The 16,010-nt window shown below is 33.4% G+C and overlaps 3 protein-coding genes across 4 annotated transcripts; 2 read left to right on the top strand and 1 right to left on the bottom strand.

The window, feature by feature from the left end:
* Positions 1–428: 428 nt before the first annotated feature.
* LOC111899802 (D-lactate dehydrogenase [cytochrome], mitochondrial) lies at positions 429–4,269 on the bottom strand. 2 transcript variants are annotated; one of them, XM_023895658.2, is made up of 16 exons: positions 3,771–4,269; positions 3,568–3,670; positions 3,227–3,376; positions 3,045–3,137; positions 2,850–2,964; positions 2,592–2,652; positions 2,220–2,318; positions 1,998–2,094; positions 1,851–1,925; positions 1,656–1,764; positions 1,476–1,585; positions 1,341–1,403; positions 1,151–1,230; positions 908–1,038; positions 777–820; positions 429–673 (listed from the first exon to the last, which is right to left on the bottom strand). In XM_023895658.2, exons 1-16 carry the CDS (start codon positions 4,046–4,048, stop codon positions 554–556), a joined length of 1,728 nt encoding a protein of 575 aa, XP_023751426.1. In that variant the 5' UTR covers positions 4,049–4,269; the 3' UTR covers positions 429–553. The 2 variants fall into 2 exon arrangements, with proteins under 2 accessions (XP_023751426.1, XP_023751427.1); XM_023895659.3 differs by having other exon boundaries at positions 3,568–3,667; positions 3,771–4,191.
* Positions 4,270–8,580: 4,311 nt separating this feature from the next.
* On the top strand, positions 8,581–9,422 carry LOC128132106 (uncharacterized). The gene is made up of 2 exons (XM_052768147.1): positions 8,581–8,826; positions 9,033–9,422. Exons 1-2 carry the CDS (start codon positions 8,697–8,699, stop codon positions 9,251–9,253), a joined length of 351 nt encoding a protein of 116 aa, XP_052624107.1. The 5' UTR covers positions 8,581–8,696; the 3' UTR covers positions 9,254–9,422.
* A 4,923-nt stretch (positions 9,423–14,345) lies between these two features.
* On the top strand, positions 14,346–15,573 carry LOC111899805 (uncharacterized). Its single transcript, XM_023895663.3, has one exon. It carries the CDS (start codon positions 14,786–14,788, stop codon positions 15,251–15,253), a length of 468 nt encoding a protein of 155 aa, XP_023751431.1. The 5' UTR covers positions 14,346–14,785; the 3' UTR covers positions 15,254–15,573.
* Positions 15,574–16,010: the final 437 nt, after the last annotated feature.

The following is a 16,010-nucleotide window of genomic DNA, read 5'->3' as shown; positions in this document are numbered from 1 at the left end:
TTTATTTTTGTTTGAGTAAATGATCGTTGAGTAATGATATATTTCTCATGTTTTATTTGAAATAAAGAGGCAACGTCACTTATTTTTGTTTCCATTTGAACCTATACAATCGCATTTGAGGTAAGAAGATTGTAGATGGGATTAAGGAAATCGCATATGGGGTCTCAAAGAAAATGGCAGAAGGCCAAATGACATTTGTTATTTCATCATGCCAAAATGGCAAATTTTGATTTTTTTTTTTTATATATACTTTCGATGAAATCGTAATTCATCGGTCTAACTCCAAATGACAGAATCGAATACCATGAGGATTTCAATGGCTATATGAGTCATTTCTTAATGTTTTGGTTTTTTCTTGGAATAAGATTAAAGGATTATGCTAAATTTGTGTTTTTCTCTTATTTTTAATATTATTGTTCTAATCTCTATGCAAAAGTGGTGACTGATCATAAAGTACACAGCCCCAAGGCCAATTGAGTTTTCTTTGTTACAAATTACATGTCATGTGTTGTAAAGTATAATACTTGTAATAACCTATAAACAAGGGTCCATATTACAAGCAAATATGAGGTGGAATTAGCTTTCCTGGATTCATAATGCCATTAGGATCCAAAGCAGCCTTTATCTTTTTCATCGTCCTCAAATTCTCTGTTCCAAGTTCTTTCTCAAGATACTGCAAAAAATACAACCCATGAATGAAGAAGGGCATTTTAGACCATTTAACTAGCTAACAATCTTATTAGACTACTTGTTACAGTTGAGTCCTATATATATACCTTCATTTTCCCAGTACCCACGCCATGTTCTCCAGTACATGTACCTAAGAGGGTTACAATTTCACATGTAAATGTAGTTAAACAAACTAATAATTTAAAAAAAAAAAAAAAAAAAAAAAAAAAAATAGTACCTTCCATTGATAAAGCAGCATGAACCATAAAATTATTCAATCTTTCAGCCTCCTTACGTTGTTCATCGTCTGCTGGATCAAATAAAATCACTGTGTGAAAGTTACCATCTCCAGCATGAGCAATCACTGTGCTGTTAACAAATGTGTACAGTAAAAACTATAAATATTTCAATGAATTCGGTCCAAAACCTAAAAAATTAAAACACAGATTCATTTATGGACCAAAGATGTCATGTCACGTACCACAGCAGTGATGAAGCGTCTAGAACTTCTTTAGATTTAGAAATTATTTCAGCAAGATGTGATAAGGGAACACATACATCCTGAAAATTATAAAATATCAAAAAGAAGATAGATACCCTTTGACTTTTCTGGTCAACCATCATACATTTCATTGTTTCAAATTCAAAAGAAACAAGGTACAGAGATTAACTGTTGTCATTGCTTCAAAACCAGGTGCCATTGCAAAGCAGGCATACAGAGCTTCTTTCCTTATCTAGAAATAAAAATTCAATTAAGATACTTAAAAGGTAAAAAATCATCAAGAAGATTAAAGAGGTAAACTAACCTTCCAAAGTTCCTTTTTAGCTTGTGGGTCTTCTGCAAAAACAAAGTCGGACCCACGATGCTCTGATACAATCTTTTGAACTATAAGTGTCTGTTCACGTGTATATGCCTCTGTAAAACAGTAAATTAGCAATCTTGTTAAAAGAAATTTATTCATTTTAAGATTTTTTTTTTTAAATACCTGTGCCTATAAATTCAAACATCAAAGTTGGAAATTCAGGCAAGTCTTTTCCATTAGCAAGATTAACAGCCTTCACTTGAACCTCATCTAACAGCTCCACCCTTGACACCTGACAAAAACAGGACCAAAGTAAATAAAAAGTACTTATATATTATTAATATTAATCAGAGCTGAAAACTAGTGGAAGACACATACTTGTATGCCAGATAACATAGCTGCTATTGCCACATCAGCTGCATCTTTGACTGTAGGAAAATTACACATTGCCACCTGCAACCAATTGAATTCATTATCATATAAATATAAAGGGAGTTTTAAGTAATTTCAGTAGAATGAACTTACAATTGAATGCTCTGGAATTTTTTGTAGACGCAATGTAACTTCTGTTATCACACCCAAAGTGCCTTCACTTCCAATCATCAGCCGTGTAAGATCATATCTGCGTAATTCTTATGATATAAAAACCCACACTAATAATCTTTTCTTCATACCCACAATATATTAAAAAAAATGGGCTTTTTGTTATATATAAAATAAATGAACTATGACAGTTTTAAAACTCACCCAGCAGCACTTTTTCGAGCACGAGATGCTGTTTTAACAACTTCTCCATCAGCTAAAACAGCCTTGAGATTGATGACATTGTCACGCATGGTTCCATATCTACATGTATAAATTCAAATACATAAAATTAAAACCATAAATTACCATATTCATTTAATATTAACAAGTAACAACAACGATTCCCAATACAGCTGAAAGTAAAGAGGAGGAAGGGTAAGCAGGTGAAGACTGTAAGAATGCAGAAATAATGAAAATCAATACTAGCAATAAAGCAGGAAACAGATACTAGCAATACAAACTTAAAGTAAACTAAATGCAACAATTTTCATTCTTAAGATGTCTTATAATAAATACACAAGACAAAGTGTCTACCTAACAGCTAAAGAACCAGAACAACGCGTCCCACACATCCCTCCAATGGTTGCTCCAGGTCCTACTCAATATAAATGTATACACCTTAATCACCAAATACAGATAAAGGTGAAACAAGAATGATGGAATGTATTAGAATAAGTTTTCATATATACAAAACAGGGGAGATAAATGTACTAAATTTGCGCATAAATGACAGGAAAAACCATTTTAACATGCATGATTGCAACATATAAAGTGTAGAAAATAGAAACTAACCAGGGTCGAGGGGGAAGAATAGACCATAAGGTGCTAAGTATTCATTAAGCTCCATCCATCCAATCCCAGGTTCAACAACAACATCCATGTCTTCAACATGTAATGCTTTAACATTCTGTAAGTCAACATGTTAAAAAATCAACCAACAATGTCACAAGGTTGTTCATGGTTTCAACAAGAAAGAGTATTTCATACTTTCATTAAGGTCATGTCAATGCAGACACCTCCATTAGGAGATAAAGTATGACCCTCGATTGATGTAGCTCCACCATAAGGTACAATAGGGACCTGAATATGGAACATGAAAGAGCTTAATAGGGTGCAAATCAAAATATCTTTTAATACATTAGCATTAAATTCCATGCGAATGATCCAACCTTATGTTTGTTACAAGATCGGACAATCTTAGACACTTCATCTTCAGACCTTGGAAACACAACAACATCAGGGATGTTGACTGCTTTGTGAAAGCTGTATTGTGGTTTCCCATGGAAATATCTTTCGTCATAATCCAGTGTGATGTTATCCTGTTAAACGAGTGCAAAACACCCCTGTTGGTGTACATTTTGTAGCAAGATAGTTCACAAACTCTATTGAATAACACTGCTAAATAAATAGTTGGTGATAGTTTTGTAACAAAATCCATAGAAAGTAATTAGGGTTTCAATAACGCAGGAAGAAATTTGAGACATTATTAATGGACGATATGATAGAGTACTTGACATATGGTCTTGAGTTCAGTGATGAGCTCGGGTGGGACTGGCTTATACGAGCCCTTCACAACACGCTCCGTGCTATCTTTGCCCCCAATACGCCCACTTCTGGAATTGAAAGGTTCAAAAAATCCATTTCAGTAGAACCAATACAACCAATCCCCAAGTCAGAAATCATCGAAATGAAGATGATGAAAAACGGAAATACCTTTCCTGGAGATTAGGGGAATCGCATAGTGACGGGTTTTTCTGTAACTGGAGTGCAAGTGAGCCGCCGGAGATGGCGAGAACAATTGGAAGCAAATAAGTCCTCCATGATTGTTTGTTGCTGTTGCTCGAGTTGACTATGATGGTGTTCTCTAGAATGCGTGATTGAGATTGAAATTGAAATCGAGCAGTGTGATTGGACTGAACGAAGAAGTTTTGAAAGAATTTGCTGGGTTTACAAGACGATCGGGCACGAGAGAGCCAAGTGAAGAAAGCCATTGCCTTTTCGAGATGACTGCATCTTTGGGATAAAGTAAATCACTTAACCCATGATGAGATTTAACATGGAAAATTGAAATTGACCAACTTCAATGATTGAACAAACTATTGCACATGGAAATCGAAATCAACAATTTACCACCATATCCCATTTTTTTCTCCCTCTTCACCATGTATTATGGTGAACTATATCTCATTGACTCATTCCATGTGGTAATTTATGTTCGATAAAGTTAAAGTCAATCAATCTTGACATACATACAAATATGAATTCATTCAATGATTTGGGTTTGAGAATCGAGATTATATATAAATGCTCAACTGAATCTTATAATTGAGCTTTCCAAACTTTATGTATGTATTCAGATACAGATTATATATCAAATCGATCTAAAATCAAGATTGTTTTGTTTAGTATATTTCTAATGAACATTTAATTGGTTGTCCTTTATTGATCATAATATTGATGTACATATTTGAGCTATGCAAGCACCTAACTAGCTTTCGAGTTTAGCTCCCATGTTTGAAAGGGGTTGATCGAGCCATCAAATTGAATGTGGGCTTAAATTAACATTGTCGAGTCGACCTCATCTCATTTAGTTGTGGAGATTGATTACTTATGACGAGATTCAAGGGTATCACACATCATAATTGTGTTGTTGAATAATATAAGCACCAAACAAGGAGTGATGATATGTTCTAGTCTCACATCTTTTAGATGCATTTTCATTAGTCTATGTCTAATTTTCTAATATAGAAGCTCAATGTAATTGTAAACATCATTACGAGATCAATAATAGATCTCTCTAGTTCATTCGTGGAAGTACCATGTTTACCTTAATTGTATGAACCATATAGATCTTTTTTCTTTTTTCTTTTTGTTTTTGTATCTTTTAATTGTATGATTTTCATCTCATATGAATACCTAACAAATGATATTAAGGTCAAGGTTGTCAAGATCGGGATCATATGTAGGATCATTTTTAGGTTTGCAATATCATGATCGGGATCCTAAGATCCAACAAAATAAAACATAATTTTAATTTATAATTTTAAAACATGAGAAATATTTCAAACATTTAATTTTTCGTTCAAAAGGATAAAAGATGTAAAGTGGTAAAAAAAATCATTTGCAAAAAAAGGAAGGTAGGATCAGATCGAATTGCGATCCTACGTCAAATATGATCCGTTTGTGATCCGACTCGTTTTTCATACCTAGGATCGCGATCGAATCGTTTAATGACAACCAAACCCTAATTCTTTAACATCCTTTAATGACTCTAAACCCTTGCATAGATGAAAAACAACCATCAAGATCCAATTTTTATGACTTAAAATCCTCACAAATGACAAGATATGACAATCATAAGCTATGGAGTAGCTTTTAATCACAATAACCAAAACCATGGGCCCAAGAGCATGCAAAACTCTAAGCTAACCTATATCTAAAGCAATGAATCATAAATGTAAGATCTTTATATCTCCATAAGTTTGCAAAAGAGACGAAGGCTCTGGAGCTTCAAGTTTGAGCCACACCAAACCGCAATGATAGACTTCCTCCCATTCAATATACACCAAAAACACACACAAAAGGCTCAAACAAGCTCACAAGGGCTTAGGGTTTCGAAATGTCTGTTTGGGGAGAGTGGAGGTTGAGCATGAAAAGGCATCAAGGTACTTAAGTTGTTTAAATTAGGTCTCAATCCTAAAAAAATTAGGGTTTAGCAACAACACATCTACGCCCTGCATAGAGCATGCAATCCTCGCATGCGTTTAATGATCTACGCCCCGCGTACTCCTTATTTCTGCCCAACATAAGGACCAATTTTGCAAGAAATTTATGCTTAAAGCTAGAAAAGAAAAGTACCTAGGAAACGAATGTTACACACTTGAGGATGCATTGTCATTTGCTTGATACTGATAAATTATTTTGTGCTCGTCTTTTAAAATCATATTATGTAAAATGATACAAGCATACATAATATGAGCAAGCTTTTCCACTGCTTGAGGACGTGTCTGATGTTGTAGTATGTGCTAACACTTCTTGAGGAATCCAAACGCTCATTCGGCATCCTTCATAGCCTTTCTTAAAATGTACATTATGCGTTTTGGATTACTTGGACGTGTTAGCGTTTTCACAAACACAACAAATTCGGGGTATATACAATCATCATGATAATACCCATAATCGTACGTCGTTCCATTTACTCGAAATGGACAGTTAGGCGTGGACCCATCACAAAACCCATTGAATATGGGTGACATGTCTAAAACATTAATATCGTTGTTTAAGCTGGGAGCACCCAAAAATGCATGTCTAAAACAATCAAGGCATTCATTGAGCTGTTAGTCACCTTCTTCTTCTTGATTTCTTTTAACTTGCGCATATAGTACACCTTATCATCTTCACCCTCTCTCTTCTCAGCCATTTTCCTTAACATGCAATCTTTGGCAAAATGGTTCTTGCTGTGACAACAATTGCAGTCATATCTAGAGTCCCCTGCAAGCTTGCTCTCCTTCTTTTCATCATCCTTTTGAGAGGAGTTCTTCGCTTCATCTTTAACCTTCTCAGAGCTGTAACTTCCCTGCCAATTTCGGTTCTTGTTGACAGGAAATTTTCTTCTTGCAAACTTCTTCGGATTGGATATTATCAAAGCATATTCCTCGCTGGTCAGATCACACTCAGACATATCAGTCTCTTCCTTATCTTCTGGGATACTTTTTCCTTTTGAGACAAGAGCCAGAGATCCCATACCAGAAACTACTTTTGCTTCTTTGGTTACCATGCTTTCATGGGACTTGAGTATTGCCACCAATTTCGCTAGAGAGTAGGATTTGAACTGTTCATGTGCTTTCACAGTTGATATAACGACCATCCATTCTGGTCTCAGCCCATTCATAAAAGTTACTTTCTGCTCGATCAATTTCCACTATATTCCATGCTTGATCATCTTACTCAGGAGATGATTGAACCGATCGAAAGTCTGTATGAGTTTTTCCTCTGGTTTCTGTTCGAAAGCTCCAAATTCAGACAACAACAAGGTTTGTATGGAGTGTTCCAAATCTTCATCGGTCGAATAGAGCTCTTTCAATCTATCCTAGATTTCTTTGGATGTTGTGCATGAACCAACCAACCGAAAGGTGTCAGATTGCAAGGCGAATCTGATCATCCTCATAGCCTTTACATTACAAAGAAATTTGTCTTTCTCGTCCTGCGACATTTTGTCTACGTCCGCCACCAACTTGTTGTACTCCTTTTGGGACTTGACAGTAGTATTCGTTCCTGAGTGAACAAATGGTCCAAGCGTGATAGCTTCCCAGATGAGATAGCCATTGTCTTCAGAACCAACTACGTAGTCTTCGAAGTGATGTGCCAATACTTCATAGTCTTGAGTGTAGAGTATGGGTATTTTGGTTGTTGATCCAATGCTGTTTGAGATGTTGATGGGGTTTGTTTGCGAATCTTCGTGAGACATGGTGAGCTACTAGAATCAAACCTATAAACTTGAGATTAGGGTTTTATCAGAAACAGAGTTACCGTCGATATGAGGAAGACGACTTCTATTTATACGATAAAAGCGGAAACCCTAAAGTATTCTGAATACAAAAGGAATGTGTATTGATCACACAATCTCCTGCTCTGATACCAATTGTTAGAACAAAGTTCTTATTAGGATCATATGATTCTATGCAAGTTAATAAACAAGGACGTAATAAAGAACACAAGAATAAAGCTGAATATGTCGAATGATTAATGCTTTAACACCTCAGAAGAGTTCGATAAAGAACTTCGACTGTAGAGGTGTTTAGGGTTACAATATTAAACGTCAAAATCAACAACTTATCATGCATACATGCATGCATATTTATAGTAAAACCCTATTAGCTAATCTAGATAATCACTGACCTAATCTAGATAAACACGGATGGACAGGCCCAATCCGGATACAAAACTTAAGGCCCAAGACGCAACACAAACTGACTCAACAGAAATATTCTAATAGAATATTACACTGTAAATATTCTAAAAAATAATTTTAAAATGCAAAATAAATGGAAAAATCCAAAAAAAAAATTAATATTATTTTCGGAACTTGAATTAACTAAAAAAATAAAAATAAATAAAAAAATAAAAAAATGTGTCTCACGGTCTCACAAAATTAGGCCGTCTCATATGAACCTAACCCTATATTAAACAAGATCTAAATCATCGTATAAAGAAACCATTTGGGTTTTAAAAATGTTAAAAGCTAAAATCACAAATATATATATATATATATATATATATATATATATATATATATATATATATATATAAGAAAAAATAGAGAAAGGAAAAAAAGAGAGCTAAAACCAAACATTTGTGGATTGTGTTACCACCAAAATACAAAATAAAATTACTATAATTAAAAATAAATAAAATAAAAACTAATGGTTTTTGGATCCTTTGCCCCTCGTTCCATCGTCACCCCATATAAACCTCTGCATTCTCTTCTTATATCGTTTCTTCACCACCATTTCCCTTTAAAATGCTAAATTTTCAATTCCCTTATCATGGTTTTCCCTATTTTTCAATTCTTTAAACCCCAACAATTCCCATTTTTGTAGGTTTAGACCCCCGAATCGAAAATAATTTTGGACAAAAAAAATGGCTAACGATGCTTTGAGGACAGGGTTCATGACCGTTTTTGTTGTATCCGGAAGCGTTGTGCTTCTTGCTCACCAGTTTCATAAACACCTTCTTTCCGACTTTATGAAAAAGATGGAATTCGAATTGGGTATTTCACCTTGTGGACGTTTTCTTCTCTCTCTCTCTCTCTTTTCCCCCTTTTTCCAATTATATAATACATGTTTTGGGACTTATGTACATGAAACGTTTGATGGTAGATGTTAAAAAAGAAGCAAAATTAAAAGGATAATTAATCATTTGTATGATTTAAACATATTATTTAAAGGGTTTATATTGTTTCTGGATGCATGTTAGGTCCCACCAAGAGCCAAACAAAGAAGAAGGTGAGATTCTCCAATGAAGCATCAAAGGTTTTATCAGCCAGTTATAAAGAAAGCCAGTGGTCGAAGGTGGCAATGGTTGACATGGAGGACTTCTGTGGGGATAAAAAGAAATGCAGGAAGACAATGCCTCTTAATTGGCAGGTTATGTATAAAGGGATCATAGACTACAGGAATTCAATATATATCCAATAAAATCTTTTCTCATATCGGTGGTTGCCTTCATTGTGGTTGATGGTGGTGGGAATGATAGGGAAAATTGTGTTGTTTTCTTTTGTCTAATTATTTTTTCAATCTTAATTGATGTAAAACATTCACTTGCTACCATTTTGGCACAAGTATTGAAAGCTAAAATAATTTTATTGTTCTTTGAAACAAATATATATATATATATATATATATATATATATATATATATATATATATACTAGTCGTGTACCCGCGCAAAGTGGCGGCGGCGAATAATTTTTTGACGATGATTAATTCAATTGTTGAATAGTTTCATTACGGTTATCAGATTAAACCATAAAAATCATTAAGTATTAATCAAGTTACAAAATATTTACAATTCTTTAGTTCTTACAATCCTTAATGGCTGATAAATCTATTTATATGTTATTTTCGTGCAAATTGTAAGTAATCACTTAGATGTTAGCTCTAAATGATCATAAAATCTTAACTTGTTCCGAAACTTTAACCGGTTTCATGGGCTATGGGTTTGTAATATTCAACCTTATTTTCGGTCTATGTTGAGTTGCTTTTATGAACCTGAAACTTTCATTTTCTAAGTTTTGTATTTCTAGTTTATATTTTCACAAACAAAGACTCAAATTCTTATTTTCCAATGTAAAAGACTGCGTACCATATATGTAGGCAATAAAATAGCTAAATACACCCATATATGACATAGGTTAAAAATTACAATATAAGCCTTCAATAAAATCCAATGGTATATGCATGTAAAGCTTCACCGACAAATGGGTTCTTTTGGAAATAAATGATATTGTATGCAAACGACATACCATACTCACGTGATTGAAAACAATGACTTACGTATTCCTGATACTTCTATAAACATAGTATGATGTAGAAGTGTCCATGTTATATCCATATCCTTCTAGATAATACCAAACAAAGTTACGTATCAATTTGTTGGACCTTTTTAATATAAACTTAAATATTTGTTGGACCAAGAAAACTTTCTCTCATGTCTTGTACTATGTTACATCATTGGGACTTGATGAACGTTATAGATGAGAACCTTAACTCTAGAAATAAACATTGTATCGGGGAATACCAAGATGCTACACAGGGGATCATGCAAACTCTTCATCCAGGTAAAAAAAAAAGACTAACTGCTAGATCAAAGTTAGAAAAGAAAAAGATAAACACTCATGGAAGGCGAAGCAAGTGGAAGGTAAGTTTTAGGTTTACCTCTCTAAAAATTGACTTGGCGGTGGTGATAGTGGTGACAACGATGTTGTGCGTGCTACTGATGGTGGTGATGTGTGGTTAGATAAGCAATTGGTATGGCCATGCCCTTCTTGTCCATCTTCATCATCTGCTTCAGATAGTAAACTACAAAAGTTATTTAAAGAAGCAAACCAGCATGGTCATACAAAATGATTGATTCCAAATATCATAAAAGATATAGAAGGATGCATTCTAGGAATCCACATGCTGTAATATGTACCTTTGAAGCCCCAATTTTGCTGGCTAGCATATCCACTTAGTATTTTTTGATCTAATTAACCCAAAAAGGAAAGGAGTGGCATGTAGGTGTGGGTGTAGAGAGAATAAGAGAAAGATGGGTAAGTGGTTAAAAAAGGAGATGATGTTGGACGTGAGTGTTTAAGGGTGGTAGGAGACGGACACAGTAGTTGATTTGAATGGTTGAAGACGGAAGGAGATGAAGCAGGGAGTGGATTTGGACTGTTGATAGAGATGAAGCACGAGATGATGGTTGTTCGGTAATGGTGAAACTCGTGTTGACGGAGCGAGAGTGGGAAGCGGATGTGGTGTTCTTGTTAACGGAGGTAGTGACCGACGCATGAGGGAGGGGCGACAGGTCACTCTGTTGCAAAGTAAAAACCTGCATATGAAAGACAAATGTTAGATCTCTAGGGTTTGTGACTAAAAGAGGTGGAGCAGAGAGACTGAAAGGAAACATGGTAGGTGTGTTTTTAATGCAAACAAAGGTTGTACGATGAAATGGAAAGGTTGAGATATAATAGTAAAGGCCCAAAAAATGTTTATTTTAAAATTTGAATCCTAGAGAAATCAATTTATCATCAGATATCCCTATTCTAATAAAAGAATAATTTTAATATCCTTTTGACATGTGTCATTATATTAGGCTTCTTAATTAATACACTAGTTTATAACCCGTGAGAACCACGGTTATAAAATTAATTAAACTTTCATATCAAAAAATCAAAATTATTAATTAATTATTTTAAATAAACTATTACTTATGAGATATTTTCTTAGTTATATAAAATTATAATCATTAATTTAAATAAATACGTGAAGTTATATCATATTATAATATGTATTAATTTTATTTTATTTTTCAATTTAATGTTATTAATTTAATATAATTAAAGTGAGAAAATTTGAAATTTGAAAATTAAAATGAACAATCAATTATTAATTTAATGTAATTAGAGTAGGAAAATTTAATATTTGAAATTTGAAATGGATAATCAATTATTAATGTAATGTAATTAGAGTGGAAATTTAAAATCTGAAATTTGAAATTTATAATTAATAGGTTGACAAGTGGCATGATAAATGATATATAACATTAATGAGGAGTTCTAATTATATGACACTTGTCAATAGAAGATTAAACCTATTCTTTTATTAGAATAGAGATATTTTATTCATGTTTTGCCACGTGTCACCATATTATGCCACTAATTAATGCATATCACTTGTCAATCTATTAATTCTCCATTTCAAATTTCAAATTTTATATTTCTCACTCTAATTAAATTAAATTAATAACATTAGAATAAAATTAAAATAAAATTAATACAAATTGTAGTTGATATAATATTTCATATATTTATTTAAATTAGCGATTATAATTTTATATAACTAAAAAAATATCTTTTAATTATTAATTTATTTAAAATAATTAATTAATAAATTTTGAACTTTCACTAAGAAAATTTGATTAATTTTAGAACTGTGGTTTCCATGGGTTATAAACTAGTATGACATTATATGCGGATTTAACAAGACTCAATCAACATTTAAAGAGGTTGAGTCAAAAGTATGCTAAAATTAGGGAAATATATGCATTCGTTGATTGTACGTTCAGTTTAACAATTTAAACGATTTAAAATATAATATTATTCTATTGATGATTGATTGTACTTAAAGCTTAAAGACTTGAACGTTTTAAAAAATATTATTATTATATTAAAGTTATTTATAGAAATAGTATGATTTTTTTATAAAATAGTATATATATATATATATATATATATATATATATATATATTTTGAAGATAACATGTATTAAACTATAAATAGTCAAACTGTTTTATATATATATATATATATATATATATATATATATATATATATATATATATATATATATATATATATTGAAGATAACATGTATTAAACTATAAATAGTCAAACTGTAAAAGACACCAAAATATGTACTCCTAACTTCACAAAACCTAACGTGGATATAATGATCCAATAATTTTTTGTTAGCAATGTGCACATATGGATAAAGACTTAACAAACGGCATTGGATTCTGTCTACATATGATCAAAAGCTATGATTTTTTTTTGAACCATTGGACTTTATGAATGAGCAAAAAACCTTGTACTAGACAAACCATCGTAGTTTTATGTTGTATAATTGACAAAGTTATCTTATGTTTATGTGTAATTATTTTTTTGGTCCCTGTCATACATGATTTTGAGTAATCAACGAGTAATTAACCATACTCCATATATTTTTCATGATTTTGAGTAATCAACACGCTTGGTTTTTAATTCTTTTGTTTGGTTTTGTTGAGTGTTTAGTTGATATTAAAAATAAAATAACTATTATACCCTTACGTATTTTTATTTTAATTTTAGTATTATTTGTTGAATGTTTTTATTTTTTTATTATTTTATTTTATTTTATTTTAAATTCGTCTGATGTACACCCACCCCAAGCTAAACTAGACCAGATCGTTGTATCTTCTCTGATATGTTAAACCCTAAATTACCAAACACTCACTAAGGTCACCACCCTCCTTAACCGGATCGCTACCATCGTCACTACACACCTCCCATCCAACACCGTTCGTTTTCTACACCATCCACCATTGTTCCATTGCAACACCATCGACCATGGGTCGATTTCTGCATGATTTTTGCTATGAGGATGAGTCTTGAAGCATACTCACGACATTCGTTGGAGAGGCGAAGGTGAATCAGGCTCTCGAACCATTTGTGATTACATACTTGTACATTCACATATGGGTATGCCATTTGCAATTTCTTCTCTTCCAAATTACAAATTTTCATGCATAACTTACAAGTTTTAAAAACATAAACTACAAGGTTTTATAAAAACGATAATTTTTGAAACCATAACTAAGAAAATACAAACAAAAGAACTAAAGATTAGATAACATACATCATTATTAGATAGAAACTTTTCTTAGTAATCGGAGAGAATTCCTAAAGCTTTAAAGTATGAAATTAAAATTTTCTATTGTGGTTTAAATCCTTTGGGTTATGGGCTACGAAATAGCAGATGGGCCGTAAATCGGAATCCAGTAAGTGAAATCGCAGGCCACGTGAGTCAACTTGCGATTTCTTTGACATTTTTTTTTTTTTTTTTAATATTATTTCTTGACAAATGATTAAAGGATTAGGCTATATTTATCATTTACTCGTAGTATTACATTTGGTTTGATTAGTAAGTGTGTTCAAAGTTGGTTTTAAAACTACATTTCATCTCTTAAAAAGAACATCACCAAATACCAATTTTTGTCCCCGATTCCCAATGATTTACCATCTCGATGATTAAAAGCAAAAGAACGACAATATCAAATTAAAGAAGAGAGACGATTTGTCATCGTTGGGTGGTTAACGTAATCAACCATTTTGTGTTAATTGTAAGTGCATTATCATTTTGTTTTTATTTTAAAATATTTAAAAATAAAGTAAAAAACGACAATTTATTTTTCCATTAAAAAGATATACTAGTATATCGGTTACGTTACACGTACCACTTAACCCAAATGCACACATAGAGACACACACGGTGGCCCTATTTTCTTCTCTCATCCGACCTCACCCTACATATCTTAATTATATAAGTGTTTCTAGAAAAAGAAACTGATCTATCTGAGAGAGAAAGAGAGAGGAGTTGATAAAAACTCGCTGTGGCTTCCGGCGAATACGCTGATAAATAATATAGTTTTCCGACGATTTCGGAAATCAGATTTGTATCAGCCTTCTATATTTTTCTATAATTACTTATACCATCTAATCGTTTCCTCGATCCAATTGGTTCTTCGTCGTGATTTTGCCCTATCATTTTTATACCCACGACGAAGATCCCATATGGCCGGGAAATCTCCCCAACCCACCCATTCCGACGTCGTATAACCCGTTCGTCGGACGGTGTTTGATTCTACACGAAACTGGGACTTGGGAGGTGTGGATTTTGTCATTCAATTGATCGGTGGGTCTTGATTAATGGTCACGAAAAAACAACAGATCGCCTTCCACGGATCTCCAATGGAACGCCGGCAGTTTTTGTTAGATCCAGAGGAGTGTTCATCCCGTGGTAGTCACCACCGCTTAGCCGAGGTCGCCGGAGGAACCACAGCTGAATGTGCAGCGGTGGTCTGCTGCTTCCCCTGCACCGTCGTTAACTTTTTGGTGTTGGCCGTGTACAAGGTTCCGGCGGGTTTGTGCCGGAAGGCTTTAAGAAAGAAGCGGCGCCGCCGGCTCAAGAAGAAAGGGGTATTGATCCAAACTTCGCATGGCGTTGACGGGATCAGCATCGATGGGACGGAGTTCTCCCTCCATACGGCGGCGGCCGATCGGTTAGTTGTGAAATCGATGGACTCTGACGAAGATTTAATCGAGTTAGAAAATGAGATGTGGGAGACGTTCTACGGAACCGGGTTTTGGAGAAGTCTCTCTCAAAGGATCGATTGAAAATGATCCGGTCAGCCTCGTAGACCACAAACCTAAACCGCCTTGCAATTCATGCTTGTACTGTACAAGTCTGCACTCCCAATACAAACTAATAGAGCGTAAAATCCAGCTTTGTTATAAGTACATATTTACCCTCCCTATCCCATGCAAGATTCTTTCGATTTGTAGGAGTGAAAATAGGCAAAATCCAGAATTTGGGTTTGTTTTGGTTTAAAGAGAAAAAAAAAAGTTTTTTTTTTCTTTTTCAATTTTGAGTATATATATTCATTTGAACTTTTATGTTAAATCTTATATGAAAATGATTTGATGTTTTCGATCCACATTGTTCGTCTTCTATATAAATTTGAAATTTAGGCTTATTTCTCATATGTAACTAAATAGCTACATACGGATTCTATGTTTTACTAACAATATACATTTAATGTCTATATAAATCAGGCCAAACGATTATTTGGCTGTGATAATACCAAATTATTTGTTCGTGACATTGACATAATGGACTATGTCTCTTCTTTACAACCACGTGATGCCTTAACGCATATCTCTTCATAAATTCAAGTTAGAGTCTTGAATGATACTTTTTAGTTTCTGTACATGAGCCATGTCGCTATCCACACAAAAAAATAAAGATTTTTCTTTTTGTAAATAAGTTGTGTCACAAGTGTGTCACTGTCCCGAAAAAGACCTTAACAAAATTCAGCTGTTAAAAAAAGAAACCGAATTATTGATGCAATAAATGTTTTTATTGTTATTTTTG

The sequence above is a fragment of the Lactuca sativa genome, chromosome 2 (assembly GCF_002870075.4).
Source record: "Lactuca sativa cultivar Salinas chromosome 2, Lsat_Salinas_v11, whole genome shotgun sequence".
In the NCBI taxonomy this organism is placed as follows: domain Eukaryota; kingdom Viridiplantae; phylum Streptophyta; class Magnoliopsida; order Asterales; family Asteraceae; genus Lactuca; species Lactuca sativa.
This window is presented reverse-complemented; position numbering and strand designations above follow the sequence as displayed.